The sequence below is a fragment of the Manis pentadactyla genome, chromosome 4 (genome assembly GCF_030020395.1).
Source record: "Manis pentadactyla isolate mManPen7 chromosome 4, mManPen7.hap1, whole genome shotgun sequence".
NCBI classification, from domain to species: domain Eukaryota; kingdom Metazoa; phylum Chordata; class Mammalia; order Pholidota; family Manidae; genus Manis; species Manis pentadactyla.
In genome coordinates, this window is record NC_080022.1 from 103,150,086 (window position 1) to 103,166,181 (window position 16,096).

The 16,096-nt window shown below is 42.8% G+C and overlaps 1 protein-coding gene across 1 annotated transcript in view; it reads left to right on the plus strand.

Moving 5' to 3' along the window:
* Window positions 1-16,096, plus strand: part of LOC118931523 (dynein axonemal heavy chain 9-like) — a 287,535-nt gene that overhangs the window by 150,064 nt on the left and 121,375 nt on the right. The window contains 1 exon segment of the mRNA XM_057499470.1: window positions 27-234. Coding sequence (XP_057355453.1) covers window positions 27-234 — 208 coding nt within the window.

Below are 16,096 nucleotides of genomic sequence, written 5' to 3' on the forward strand. Positions count from 1 at the left end.
GCACGCTCATCGTGTTCCCGTTCCAGGCTTGTTTGGTGCACACGAGCGAGACCATCCGAGTGTGCTACTTCCTGGAGCAGCTTATGGAGCAGCGGTGGCCAGTCATGCTGCTGGGGACTGCGGGCACCGGCAAGTCAGTGCTGGTGGGAGCCAAGCTGGCCAGCCTCGATGGCGAGCAGTGCCAGGTGGAAAACGTGCCCTTAAACTACTACACCATGTTGGCAATGCTGCAAGGTGAGGGGCATGCTGGGGAGCCAGTGACCCCGTCCTTGACTCTGCGCTGGAGCAGAGTGCCAGGCACTTGCTGGGTGGGCTTGGCTCCTGAGGCTGCACCGCTCCTCCCTCTCTGCTGCCCTTGGGCCGCCCCCCTCCTCTCTCCCGCAGCACCCCTTAGCCCCATGCCCTTTCCTGTCCTCTCCCTACATTCCTCCTTGGCCTGTGCAAGCTCCTCCAGGCCCCAAGTTCAAGACACAACAAGCAGTTCAGCACCTTGAGGGCAAGGAAAGCGGGAAGCCATTGAGAGATTTCGGCAGGCTGGTAGGCTTCTGTCAGTGGAGGCATCTCTAGAGATCATTGTGTTCACCCCTCCTATCTTATAGATAGGAAACTAAGGCTCAGGTAATAGTAAGAGATTGCCCAAGCTCACCATCAGGCAGCAAGGCTGGTAGGTGCATCCATTCTTTGACCACATGGAGCGTGCTTCTCACTGGCTTTCCACGCCTGGCTGCAGCCTCAGGGTCAGGGGCTCATTGCAGGGTTTTCCCCTGCCAGAGTCACTTCCTCCCTGACCCTCACTCCCAGGAGGGTCCCTCACCCCACCCTGCTCAGCTTTCCCAATGAGACCCCAGTGCACGGCCACACCTCCAGGGCAAAATCCCCCAGAGGTGGGGAATCAGCACACACCTGTTTGGGATGGGCAAGTCAGAAGCCACAGCTGATGACAGGAGACGTGATCCTTCCATTTCCTCCCCCAGTACATCGCCCAGGCCTTAGGCCGGCTGACTCACAACGTGGGCTTGCTGAGCCTGGACCGCTTCAGTCCCCCGGTCCTTCCTTGGCACCTGCACACATGAACTCAAGCCAACCAATACGGGGTCACTGGAGCTCGCCCCCCTCCACCGGGTCCCACAGGAGTGAGAGAGCAGGTCAGTTCCACCTCCTTTCTGCACTGCCTGCCAGCTCTCCCAGCATTGGGGTCTGGGGCTGGGAGGCCCAGCACTGCCTTTGCTTTCTGCATCCCAGAGCAGTTAGCAGACTCCCGCCTCGCTGTCACATTGGCCTCCGGGCTTCATCCTGCTGGGCTGGGAAATGTTTCACAGGTCAGTCTCAGTCCACCAATTGATTCTAGCTACCCCATGGGTGGTAACAAGTAAGACAAAGGGGGTGAAGACTCAGGTCAGAACTTGGCTGGTTTGTCCACAATGTGGGCATCTTCTGAAGGAAGAATGTGGGGCTCTTCACCATGTAAACAGCTACAGGTATGACACACTTTAAAGAGTAATCTGCATTAGCATTTGTCTCCAGCATCTCTTAAGTCTACACAATAACAAAACAGACCAAGCCCTGCTCTGTATGTCTGCCAGCTTCCGTAGTGCAGATCCTCCCACCATGACTGGTTGCAAGCTACTGATGCAATGAACGTGGTTAGTGAACATGGAGTCAGAGATGCACAGTGGCGCCCCAGTTATCATATCTCCACACTTTACAGATATGATAATGAAAGATGAAAATAACCTGAAGAGTATAGATGATGGTAAAATGTGGTAAACTAATTTGGATGTAATGAGTTTTGTATAGTTATTACCTTTGTTTTGGATACAATTTACTTAATTGTATGATTGTCTAATTTATTTTTTCAAATAATGGCTGTGTTTACCAATCAGCTCGCAAAATTCCCTCTGTGTTAGCAATCAGCTCGGAAGAGACAGCTCTGGTAAACAGCTAGCTTCTTCTTTGCTCCACGAGGCCTCAGTCCCCACCATGCTGCACAATGTCATAACCATCCCTCATGGCCCCACACTGTCACGTTAGTGCCCACCCATGACCATGAGCAGGCTTCACACACCTGGCTGGATCTCGCCGGGTCTCCCTAACACAGTTTCCCTTTCTTGTTCATGGAAACATACACCTCTACACCTATCTGCAAGGCTTGATTCCAAGGGCTGATCAGATTATCAGCTCTGCCTATTTACTCCGATTCTTAATTTACTCTGTTTACTTAGTACAGCTACACTAAATAATAATGATAATAATAATTATTATTACTGGCATTTATCAAACATCCATCAGGTATGTGTCTGGTGCTAACCTGAGGTTTGACTTTTTTTTTTTCTCTGAGGTTAGACTTTTATACAATTTTTAATCACTTAATCTTGCACAAACCTGTGAGGTTAAGTACTTACATCATCCCCATGTTATAAATGAGAAAACCAAGGCACAGAGAAGTTAAGTAAACTACCTGAGGCCACACATAAGTGGAGGAGCCAGGGTTTGAACCCAGACAGTCTGACTTCAGAGTCTGTGCTCTTAACCACCAGGGTACCTCTCTGGTAAGAAAATGCTTTGAAAGTGAAATAAATATTTGATGTTAATATTATTATTTGTGGCACTATTTGAGTATTCTAGAGGGTCTTTTTCCTAGAATCCTACATTGATTTTATAATTCAAAGACTACTTCAAATAGAGAGTAAAATTTCATAGCCAAGGAAAAGGGGATGAGCTTCTACACTGCTCAGACCTCTTGTTCTTACTCTGGGTCCCTCAGCTGGAGGATTTTCTCCTTCTTTCCTGTTGGAACACAAAGAATTATTCAAAACAGTCACAGAATGCTGTCAAATAGAGCCAGGATGGACACTGACTCCCTACCACAGCTAGACATACACCAAAACACAGTGCTCTCGGTCTCTTGTTAATTCCCTGGTGGCCTCTCAGTCCCAGCCCTCCTCTCACACTAGATGATGGATGAAGCAGCTGTCTGCTACCATCACCTCTCCAGAACTAACTAGAATTGGTGGGTAACCCAAAGCACCAGGGTAGCCAGCATCCATGTCACAAAGTCCATGTAGCAAAGCTCATGCCCTTACCTCTGAAAAGCACGGAATTCCTTTACTTGGGATCTCCTGCCTCTTACTTTAGTCACAGTCCAAACAACTTTGTTTATCTGACTTGTTAGCCTAAAACATTTTAGAAGCAACAAAATGGTAAGAGAAAGGGTGCAACTAACAGAAAAATGGGAGCTGGAGACTTGGTATCCAAGAGGAAAGAGAATTTTTACAAAAGGAGATACAGAAACTCAGAGGGTAGCTTCTCTGGCATTAGATGAGAGGCTAACTGTCCCACCCACATCGTGAGCCCATCATGCTTTTTACAGCCCAGCATTTTCATTGCTGTTTGTACTTAAAACCCTATGTAATAAAGAAAAGATTAGCTTTGATGTGGTACAGTCCACTTTAAATGGCAGATAGTACACCTAGACAGATGTGCAAGATGTGTGTTTATAATGTATATGTAATGGCAAAAGATGGAAACTGGCCTAATTTTCCATAGGATGGAATCCTAAGCATTATTACAAAAATGAAGAAATTCTGTATGAATTGAGTTGGAACTATTTCCAAAGCTTTTTGGAGAGAGAAACAAGATACAGGAGAGTGTATATAGTAAGCACCAGATTGTGTCTTGTTTAAAAAGAGATACATAAAAATTTACATCTATATACACTCACACATCTATGCTTCTATATATTTAGTATATCTCCAGAAGGCCATACAATCAACTGACAATAGCAGTTGTCGTGGCATGGAGAACTGGATGCTAAGAGTAGGAAGGAGAATTACTTAAACTTTTAAAAAATTATGAAATATTTCAAGCATGCAGAAAAGTACAGAAAATAATACAACAGATGTCCATGCATCCACCACCGAGACTTCACAGATGTTAAAATTTTGTCATTCTGCTATGGATCTTAGCATCGCAGCCAACACCCACCCCCGTCCATTCCTCCTTCTTGCTCCTCAGTAACCAAAGTTGATGTGTATCATTCCAAACTTACACTGTGGGTACATATAGGTACCCATACAGATACACAGTACTGTTGTGTGTATTTAAATTTTAAATATGTATCTTACTGTAACTTTTTTAGAAACTTCTTAAATCACTGACTGTTTTCATACATGCAGATCTACTTCATTACTCTCATTGCTGCATAGGATTCCATTGTGTAAATAAATCACAGCTCCTTTATCCATTTCCTACTAAAAGGCAGCATAATTTTTTAAATGTTTTCCCTTTAGAAAAAGCATTATTGAGTTATAATCGACACACAATACATGGTACATATTAGAGGATACACCTTGATAAGTTTTGACATATTTACACAGCCACGATGCAATCACTATAATAAAAATAATGAACATAACCATCACCTCTGGAAGTTCCTCATGTCTCTTGCTAATCCCTCCCTCCATCCCAGTCCTTCCACCCTCCCCCGTGCCTAGGCCAACACTGATCTGTTTCTGTCACAGTGGGTTAGCTTGCATTTTCTAGAATTTTATATAATGGAATCATATGACATGCACTCCTTTTTTTGTCTGGCTTCTTTCACACAGCATGATTTGAGATTTATCCATGTTGTTGAGTATATCAATAGTTCATTCTTTTCATTCCTAAATAGCAGGGTAAAATATATAGAACACTCAGAATGACTCCCAGCAAACAGTAAGTGCTGAGTAAATGGAAACTGTTATTATACTATTATTAAAGATCCTTCTCAAACTTAAGACCCTATAAATATTTTTTAATAATGTCTAAGTCCCAACTGCCAAAACAAAAGAAGCAAGCAAACCCCTTTCGCTGGAAGGAGTTTAACATAAACTGTGCTAAAGCAAAAGTAATGTTTTTGGAAGAAATGTTCCAACTTTCAAATGAGCAATAACCCCGCAGTAGGTCCATTCATTGAGGGCTTCAGGGGCATATTTTGCAGCTAATTCATCCTGCTAGTCCACCAAAAGCCATTTTTCTCAAAATCAGATGTTCTTTTATTAAGGAGGCAGTTACTCCTTCACTTCTCCTCTCTTTCACTACATCCAGCACTGGGGTTCCATTGAGTACTTTCTAAACACAGATTCAGAACTCTTTAAATACAATGTTGGTTGTGCTTCAAGGCATTGACATTGCTCACCAGTGTTGATAGCACATGGTTTATTTAATGTTTGAAGTGTGCCAAACCTTGTGCTGAGGGTTTTATCCCCTTCAGTTCATTTAATCATCCCCACCCAGTGAGACACTGTATTAGTAATGCTTTTGACTGCAAGCAGCAGAAAATCTGACAAGAATGACATAAACAGAATTTTTTCATGCAACAAAAAGTCTTGAGGTAGGCAGTTGCTAGTGCTAAACCAATGGCTCAGTGATATCAGTGCTGTAATATCTATTATTAGCTGCTCCCTATGGATGGCAGAATGTGTGCTGCTCCAGCCATCACATCTGCATTCCAAATAGAAAGATAAAGGAGAGAGCTAGTGCCCATGTCAGGAGATGATAGTTCTCCAGGAGCCCCATAGCTTTGTGTCTGTGCCTTGTTGTTCAGAACAGTGTCACACAGCCACATCAGCTGGGAAGTGACTGAAGAGAAGAAAGCTGGAAATGGTGACCATCACAGATCTGATGATAGTCTCATTTTTACAAGATTAGAAAATGAGGTTCAGAGGTGTAAAGTGACTTCTTTTAAAGTCACACAGTGTATCAATAACCAACCTTCTTATTTCATAGGACTCTAGTGGCCTTCCTCTCTGATAAACCTGTAAGTCATGCATCTCAATTTCCATAGTAGAATGCCAACTTTCTTCTGTTAGTCTGATACCTAGAGCACAGGGTTATCTTTCCCTTTGATAGGAAATAAAATAGCCCCTTCAGTTCTTCTTTGAAACACTCAGACTTCAACTGACTACCTGCCAACAGCTACACAAAGAACAGATTAGTAAACCTGACATCTCAGGTTAGAGGCAGAGATCCGTCCTCATTCTCCTCCTCCTCTGAGCTCCGCAGACGCACTTGCCTCGCTTTCATTCCCTCCATGGATTACAGCCAAAGATTGGTCCTTGGGTTTTGTTAAGAGTTAGGGTGATAAAAGTTAATGTTAAGTTACTTTTGTATCTTCTGTAAAATCTCAGTTGAAGACCATGCCCATCTTGTAGCCTGATTTATCTTTGTTAGTATCCCTGATATATGCCTTTTAGAACTTACTGCCTGGGAAAACTTTTTCATATGAAAGTGGAGGTAGATTTGTGCCAGTAATCTGGATTGGCATGTAATTAAATACAGATTGAGTCCTGAGCTTTCAAGTAGGCAGGTCAGAAAGGGAGATGTGCAATACATTTTTATTTGGTTATAGTAACTATGTCCTTCTAGGTTATTGGTGCAAACAAGTTTCTTCCCCTATAGTATCCCTTTTTAGTCTATATTTTGTCTGTTTTATGTCTACTCAAATACCTCAAGCCTCTTCTCATTCCTTTTGAAATAAAAGTAATTTTTAAAATGAAAAATTCACAATGGCCCATAGACAGGCTAGTTTAGAAAGAGACCAGAAGAAGCAAAGGTCAAGGCATAAAGAGAGTGGGACAGAGACGATGGCCTCCACAATTCTGAATTCTCTCACCATTCAACTGCAATTTAAATTGTTAATTCAACAAATATTTGAGTGCTTAATTACACTAATTAGATAGGAGCTCAGGTGTCTGAGTGTAAACAAATCTCTGTAACTTGATCATTAAAGGTTTAAGCTTGGATGGCACCTTGAAAGATCTGACCAGACTCTCAACCTTGAAGGAGCAATGAGCTTCCTTTATTACATATAGACAGATCTCTTCTTCTTACCTTATTGTCTTCCAAAAAGCAGATGACACAAAATTAAATCATCAGATATTTCTCAGCTAGTAGGCAAGAACTCTGCTTGGAATGGGGGAAGTGAGTTTCAAAGTATAAGGAAATTGAAAACAACACATTTCAGACAATAGAGAAAGCATTCCATAAATTTTGGTATCTCCAAATTATGGAATGCAATGCAGCAATTAAAATCATGTTTTAGGAGGATATACATTATCATATAAAGATGTTTATAATATGTGTAATGAAAACTTTCACAAGCAGAAAATGCAGTATAATTCTGATTTTGTAAAGGAAAAATCTAACAGAGCAAATAGAGTAGAATGAAATATACCAAAATATTGGAAGTAATACTTACTACTAGGTGATAAAATTATGGGCAATTTTTATGTTCATCATTATGATTTCTCTGCTTTTTAATCTTTAAATAATGAATATGTATTATTTTTGTAATCATGCAAAACATGTTATTTTTTGAAAGAATAAATGCAAAGCCCTTACTTTTCAAATTCCCAATACACCAGAAATGTCTTAACAAGTGAAAGATTAGACTACATGGAAGGAAAATAGTTAAAACACAGGTATACAAATCATGTTGGTACAAAGTAAGACATGATTAATTGCTAATGTACTCTTGTCAAAATATGGTCAGGCACTGAATTTAACTAAACTGGGGATTTCTCAAGGGCAGAAGCCATGAAATAATAATGTTTAAGAAGTAATTTGTAGTAGTGGTAACAGGAGGTAACCTGGGTTTAAATCCTGGTTTTGCCAGTCATTAGCTATATGACCCTGTATAAAATCCTTTACTTTCTCTAAGTTTCAGTTTTCTCATTTGTTAAAAGAATTTTTTAAAGGTATTGGTAATACACAATAGACATCATCTGCGGGATCATTGATAAAATGCATATCCTGTACTCCATACAGAGCCGGTCAACATTTGCATGGATGAATGAATGAATGCACTGCTCTCAAGTTCAGAGACTGGAGGAATCAGGAGGACTGGAATGGTTGGTACACCCTAGAGAGGGATCAGGATGTGAGGACTCACAGGGGCTCTCTCCCTGAGTGATATGAAATAAGTGTTGGAATCAGTATCTGTAGATAGGAGTTCTAATTCCAGCAAGGTATTTAACCTGCCTTTGCTTCTATTTTCTTAATTACAAAATACGGATAATATACCTTTCTTTGCCTATTCATGAGATTTGTTATGCTAATAAAATTCATTCATTCATTCACTTAATACATGTTTTTTGAGGAGCCTACTATATGCTAGATAATGTTCTAGGTGCTGGAGTTATGACAATAAGAAAAACAGAGAAAAATTCCTGTCCTTAGGACATTTATAGTGTGGAAGGTTGACATGACACAAAAGACAAATAATTAAAATATCTAGGATATTAAGTGGTGATAAGTGTTGTGGAGAAAAATGGAGCAGGGACAGGGAATAGGAGGTAGAGGGAAGCATAGAGTATCAGGGAAGAGTTTTTGTGAAAATGACATTTGAATAAATAAATGCCTGATGGAAGTGAGCAAGCAAACTGTGCTGGCACTTGGGTGAAGAAGATTCCAGGCAGAGGACACAGTCAGAGCCAAGGCCCTGAGGCAGCGAGTGTGTTAGAAGCAGGATGGCTGGAGCAGGGGTGCAGAGGGGGAAGAAGAAAGGGAAAATGGATGCAAGGTCTGCAGATGTAACCAGATAGGCTTTGCGCTAAGTGAGGGTGATGCCACTGGAGAGCTGACTCTGGCACATTCTGATTTCCATCTTACAAAGATTCCCCTGAGTGTGCTTTGAGAATATGGTGAAGTGATTACTGGCGGGGAAGCAGGACAGCCGTTAGGGAGGATGTCTCCTTTACCAGGTGAGTGACAATGGACAAGGAGGGTAGCAGCGGAGATGGTGAAATGAGGTAACAAATGAGAACCCACTTTGAAAATGAAGTCACTCTTCAAATGTAGGATGGTGATGAAATGGTGCAGAAGGAATGGCAAGAAGATACGAAGAGAGGGCAGCTGGTGCTGCTCCACGCAGTCATGGCCAAATGCCATGCTGCAGAAATTCAGTGAGATGGTATAGATGAGCTCTGCACCCGGCTGTGGACTTGACTCCCAGGGTGTGTACATGACAATGCAGAGCCCAGATTGTGGTGGGAAGGTCACATACTTTTATGTCTCCTGTGTTTAGTGCCTTCAACATCAGCATGTTTGCTGAAACTTAAACTTCTGTGCCTGCAGTTCTGCCTACAAACGGAAGGACTTGCTACCATTCCATCCTAAATGCGACTTGGAGCAAAGCTTGGCCAAGAAGGGATCAAAATGTGTATGCCTTTTCCAGGGCCGGGGGGGCTCTCTTTCTCGGGAGTACTTAACATCATCCTTTTGAGATAATCCAGAGCATTCCAAGGCCACTTCTTGCTAACTGACATGCTTTCCTTCTCAAAATCCTAGAAGCACAAAAGGTTTAATCAACCCAAATTACAGGGTCTGCTTAATTCCAGGGGTTGACTTGAATATCACCACTTTGGGAGGAGGAGAAACAAGTCTTCCTAAGGAGAGAATTTCCTACTACAAGGACTGTTGCCCAGAACAGGCCCTTGGCAGCCCATTAATTATATTTCATTTTGACAGATCTCATATAGAGTTGTTATATCTTTAGGGGGGAAGAAGGTGCTGGGTGATTAATTGGTTGATAGTGTATGTTAATTGGATGCTAATTTAATTTAAATTTAATTCATATTTTAAGCACTTAATTCAACTCAGGACCTGAAAAATTAGAATATTCAAGCTTCTTGAAGGAACTTGTCTTTCTATCTGTCACCTTCATATGTCTATTGATACTTTCTCCTTGTTTACAAACTTGTTTTTTAAGAGAAGAAATCAAATGGTTCTTAGCACTTCCAGCTGTAATCGGAACTGTTGGTTCTTGTAATACATAAATATTTAATTGCTTTACTGGAAAGAAAAGAGACATATATCCACCCTATTACTTAAAAGTTTGTTCTAAACAAGTCCTGTCAGGCTGGAAAATGGTGCTGTTGGGTTCTTTCCTCTGGCTGGACAATTGAAGAAATAGCTTTTCAAGAGAGTCTATACTTCATCTCCAGGAAGGTACTGAGGTGCCCTGATAGACGGGCCTCAGAACCTGCAGGCAGTGGGGCAGTGCCCTTCATGATACTTGGAGGCTTCTGGGAAATTACTCTGAGGCTGTTGTTTCTGTTCCCCCGCAGGAGAACCACAGGAGGTGAACTCTTTGAGAACACCTTTTATGACATATCCAATAATCCCTCTTACATCACAGGGGAAGGAGGGCCCCCACCTACCCCTGGGATGGGAGCCACAGCCTCATGCTCATCCTTGTCTAAGGTAGAGAGGCCAGATCTACCCAGGATCTGGCTATCTATAGATTTTTGGAGGGTAGAGTACCAGTATTGGGACTATGAAGGTCTCTTCCGGTTCTAGTCTATAAACAAAGAAAACTGGGGACCACAAGTATGATAGCGGGAGCATAGGCTTTGAAATTTAACTACTTTGGACTTGTTTCCTGACTCTATCTTAGAAAAGTCACTCTTCTAAGTCCGAGTTCCCTCATCTGTATATTGGGATGATAATACTAATCTTGCAGTGATGTTATAAGGATTCAATGAGATAATAAATGTTTGTAAAAACCTAACAGTGCAAAAATAAGATGTTCAACACCTGGCCAGTACTTCCCTGCTACTGCCAGGTAATTTCCAGCTTCTCCTTCTGGTTCTGTGGGGTGCCTGAATCTAGTAGTAGCTGCCACCATCATTGGCAAGCCTGAGCACATTGCACCATTGCTTGACCTTGACATCCATATTCGCTGGGTACTAGCACCTGCGGTTTGAACTTCCTTGTTTCACTAACTGACTCTCTTCCTCAGCTATCCTGGAGAAGCCTCTAGAAAAGAAGGCTGGCAGAAATTATGGCCCCCCAGGCAACAAGAAGCTTATCTATTTCATCGATGACATGAACATGCCCGAGGTTGATGCCTATGGGACTGTGCAGCCACACATGGTCATCAGGCAGCATCTGGACTATGGCCACCGGTAAGAGCACACACAGAGGGGGTGGGAAAGGCCCAAGGCAGAGCTGAAGCCCATTCTATTCTGCTGGGGCTGCCAGCCTCAATTTATCTCTGGTGCCAGCTGAGAATCCCCATGGCAAACTGCATTCCTTACAGGTTTCTGTTTTCTAGAAAGCTCTTTCAGAAAGGGCATTAAAACCCACATAAAAGGTTTGGCCAGAGAAGATACATGGCTCTCATGTAAGGAAAAAAGCCTCCTCTTTTTTTTTGTTTTGAGAGGGCATCTCTCATATTTATTGATCAAATGGTTGTTAACAACAATAAAATTCTGTATAGGGGACTCGATGCTCAATGCACAATCATTAATCCACCCCAAGCCTAATTCTCATCAGTCTCCAATCTTCTGAAGCATAACGAACAAGTTCTTACATGGTGAACAAATTCTTACATAGTGAGTTAAGTTCTTACATGGTGAACAGTACAAGGGCACTCATCACAGAAAAAAAGCCTCCTCTTTTAGATTCATGGCTGCAAATCTTAACTGAGAAGTAGAAACTTCCCAGGGATTGTCCCATACTGCCTATGTATGTTCACATCTCCACTCTCAGAAAAGTCGGTTTCATATCTTCTCTTCTCGCCTCAAACCTCCCACCCACCTCCACGAATGATCACACACGCCATCTCCATTTCTTGCTTGCACAACTTACTTGCACCCCCATGCATCTTTCTGTCCCTCCTGCTGACACATCTGCCCTGAGGCTTAGCTGTCCACCGCACGTTAACCCCACTCTCTCCAACCTCCTGAGATCCTCACTCCATCATCTAGCCCCCCTTTTCTCCTGATTATCTCCTTCTCACCAGTATTTTAACTTGCTTAAATTTCTCTATTGAGTTCAGAAAATGATTTTCTAGTTACTGTTCTCTCTCTCCCCACATAACCAAATTTCTCTGCTATTTTCATGTCCTCCTCTCCCACTCACTCCCTGGCCCACTATTATTTACTTTCTGTTTTCCTCAACTTTACTGAGCTGTTTTGCCCAACTGCTCACTGTGTCTTTATGTGAAGTCTGACAGACCTCAGATGTGGGTCATTATCTTTCTTATTCTCTCGACAGCACTTGACATGGCTGATGGCTCTCTCCTTTTGGAAATACTGACTTCCTTTGCTTTCTGAGGTGCCACACACCCCTGAATTTCTGCCTCCCATTTTTCTTGGTCCATCCATATGGTCTATTCTTCCTATGCTATTCCATAGATATTAGATCCCTCAGGATTTTTTCCCAGGCTCTTGTCTCTTTTCAGTCTCTACCAATGGACCAAGACATTCATGTACTCAAGTGCATGAATAATAGGGCACAGCCCACCACACCTTCACAAGGCATTCACCTGCCTGGGACCTCACACAACTCTGACCTGTGGTTTCTGACTGTTCCAGGTATGACCGTAACAAGCTGTGCCTAAAGGAGATCATGAATGTACAGTATGTTTCCTGCATGAACCCCACTGCAGGCAGCTTCACCATCAACCCACGGCTTCAGGTATGGGAGTAGCCAGTATCTGAGTCCTAAACACTCCCTTACCAGGGCAGATGTCCCTTGATTTTAAGTAATAATTGGCCCTTCCCCTGTCCAGCTTCTTAAAGTGGTAAATCATACAGGATGCTGACTTGTATTTCTAGTGGGATGGAGAAACTTCTGGACCCAGAGTTATGAAGCTTTTAAAGCTGAAAGGGGTCATCAAGTTCATCTGATATGACTCATTCTTCAGGATAAGAAAACTTCAGGGGGATTAAATGACTCTCCCAAGCTCATGTGGGTACTCAGTAACATTGAGATTTGGGCTCACATTCTCTGAGTTCAGGTTCTCTTCTTACTACCCCATACTGATGTCTTTGACCAAAGGTCCAAAGCCCGTTATTCCCCCAGTCATTTTAGCTCAACCTAAGCTTGGGTTTAGGGTGAGAAATGTGACCAGTATGTAGAATACAAAGCCTTATAGGAAGTCTTCATAGTGTTATCCAAATCTGGAGACGGTGATTTTTATTCTGTGGTAGATGTCTGACTCCGGGTCCTTCCATATACCTCTCTTCCCGGTGCAGTGCCATTTCAGTGTGTTCATCCTCTCCTTTCCAGGAGCAGACGCCCTGTCCTCCATCTAGAGCACCATCCTGAGTCACCACCTAAAGCTTGGAAACTTCCCAGCATCCCTGCAGAGGTCCGTCCCCCCACTGATCGACCTCATCCTTAACTTCCACCAGAAGACTGCCACCACGTTCCTCCCCACAGCCATCAAATTCCACTACATCTTCAATCTCAGAGACTTTGCCAACATTTTTCAGGTAGGTCAGTCTGTGCCAGCTGAGATGGCTGAATAATGATCTGGTTTCTTCCATTCTAGTAAAATAGTAGTTAATGCCAAACTCTTATGCAAGGGCTCAGTTCCTATGGATGCATGAACATAAAAAGGTAAACAGAGTGAGATGGGCCCCGTAAGGAAGGACTTCAGCAAAACAGAGTTCTGTTTGCTAATGACCTTATTTCCCAGTAAGCAGAATGCATTTCTGAGTTGGTTCCTTCCAGCTGGAGAGGGCTCAGCATCTTGGAGATAATGTCATGTAATGATTTCGGCACACCTAGGAAAGAAAATGACACAGAAGACAAAGCTGAAGCTATTTTGCAGGCCCTGGTGGTATGCCTATTGTTCTTGGGATAAAAAGAAGTCCCCTAAATCATGCAGGATAGATCTGCTTCTTGAAGAAGCCATATCATAATATCTCTAAGACACCATCTGCCAGCCCTTGGGATGCCTCACTTGTAAAATATCCAAGTTCTTTTCCAGGGCTAAGTCATTTCAGATCCTTGCAGCTGCTCATCTGAATAGTAATGGCCTATCTCTGCCCATCATTTCTAGTTGCTTGGCCCTTCACTGTCAGAGTCTCAGAGGGCAATGCAGCAGACCCTGACCTCTCTTCCTCTTGGTCAGGTACAGCATCGTCACACGGCAGAGGCCACAACTTTCTCATCCTCCACAAGAATCTGCAGAAACTACTTTTCAGAGAGATCACTCCCAAGATTGCACCAAGCCATTATTGGGTGAAGGATGCCTTTCACACCAAGCAGAGGCCACACCTGTAGGGAAAGGTCAACAGGATCAGGGAGAGAAGCATGACCCTGCAGGGAGCACATGTATGTGCAATTCATTACCCAGACTCTGGGGAACCTAAAACCAGCAAAGCTTCAGACCTGAGGACTCAGGGCCTGCATGTTCCAGCCAGGACTCTTGGTCATAAGGAGCAGAAGCCTAGTAAATGTTCGCTCAAAGATCCAAGAGCTGTGCTCAGAAAGGCTTTAGGGTTCTAAAGGTGGAGCCACTGAATCCACAGCAAGGTCAAGTCTCAGAATACATGTGATTTGGCTCAGAGCAGCATTCCTAGTCATATACCTCCCAAGAATAAACTCGGTTAAAAAGAAGCAGAGACCCACAAAGATTATACAGACTTGCCTAAAACACCCAGCCAGCCAGTGAAGGAACTGGAAAGCCCGGGAGGGTAAGTCTTGTTTCCCTGGCCCCATTTCTCTACCTGACCCAGGCAGGCTGAGTGGCAACACCCTGGGCTCTATGTCCCAGCCAGGCATCTCTGCAGCTTGCCAGCTGTCAGCCACCTGCCACAAGTGTGGGAAAGCACATCCTCCATGGACCACATGCCTCCTTTCTTCCAGAGGGGGTTTCAAGCTCGTAGCTTGACCTCAGCCTTCCTGTGTTTCCCTCCCTCCCTGCCTTCTTGTCTACAGGCTTGACAGAAGAGCCTAAGGGGATGGTTGAATGCCCACTGGGAGACAGGCACTGCCCAGGGGGCATGCTGCTTTTCTTCATCCAGCTTTCTCCAAGGCTCAGTCATGCAGACCTCCTCTGCACTTGCTCGTGCTGTCCCCATCAGGACAGAATTTGACAGAGCTCTGAGCAGCAGCCATCATTAACCATCCCCATCTCAGTGTTGCACATAACTGTCTTCGCACATGACATGCTCACTTTGACTCTGCCTTTAATTGTCAGTCAGCCTGAGTGATTGGGGTAAGAAGGCTGATAAACCAGCTGACAGCACACCCCGCAGTCAGACACAGTCCTCGAATCAGGATTCCCGGCTGGTGCTTCTTCCTGCCCCATGCATCTCATACATGGCGGATACCTAGGGGAGCTGGGAAGGAGAGAAGGGCTGAGATGTATGTATGGTGGAGCCAAAGGGACTTCAGGTAATTTCTTTCTCTAAAATAAACTTTCATTAAAGTACAACATACAAGTAGAAAAGCATGCAAGTCATAAGCATACAGCTTGTTTAATTATCACAAAGCCATCACACCTACGTAACCACAACTCAGATCAAGAAATAGAACATTGCTATCATCGCTGAAGCTCCTGATTTTTCTTACTTCCATTCCCTCTTTCCTCCTCCACCCAGAGGTAAATATTGTCTGGATTTCTAACATAAGTTATTTTGGCCTATTTTTGGACTTTATGTGAATAGAATCATATGATAAATATTCTTTTGTGTCTTCTGTTCAATATTATACACCTGTATATAGAATCATGTTATTGGTAAATAATAATAATAACAATTTCTTTCTTTCTGATCCTTAATCTTGTAATTTCTTTTTCTTCTCCTATTGTACTGGCTACAACTGCCAGTACAATGTTGAAGGGAAGTAGTGAGAGTGGCATCTCATTGCATTCTAAATTTTGGGGGGAAAAGCTTTTAATAGTTGACCATTAAATATGATGCTTACAGATTTTTGAGGATACTCTTTGCCAGATTAAAAAATTTCCTGTTTATAGTTTACTGTTTTAATCACAAACATATGTGGAAACTTAAAAAATGATTTTTATGTGTCTGTTGAAGTAATTATATTGCTTTTTTTCTCCCCCTTTTCTGGAAATACAATGTTATACTATTATTTTTTCATGTTAGGTCAGCCTTGCATTCCTATAATCCACCCAACTTAATTGCTACCTGCTGAATGTTTTAAATTTTGTTGGATTCTATTTGCTATTTTTGTTCAATTTTTGCTTTTATATTAATGAGATTGTCCTGTAATAACTTTTCTTCCAATATTTTAAGGTTATGAGGTCCTCATAAAATACACTGGGAAGCGTTCCCTCTTTTTCTACTCTCAAGAA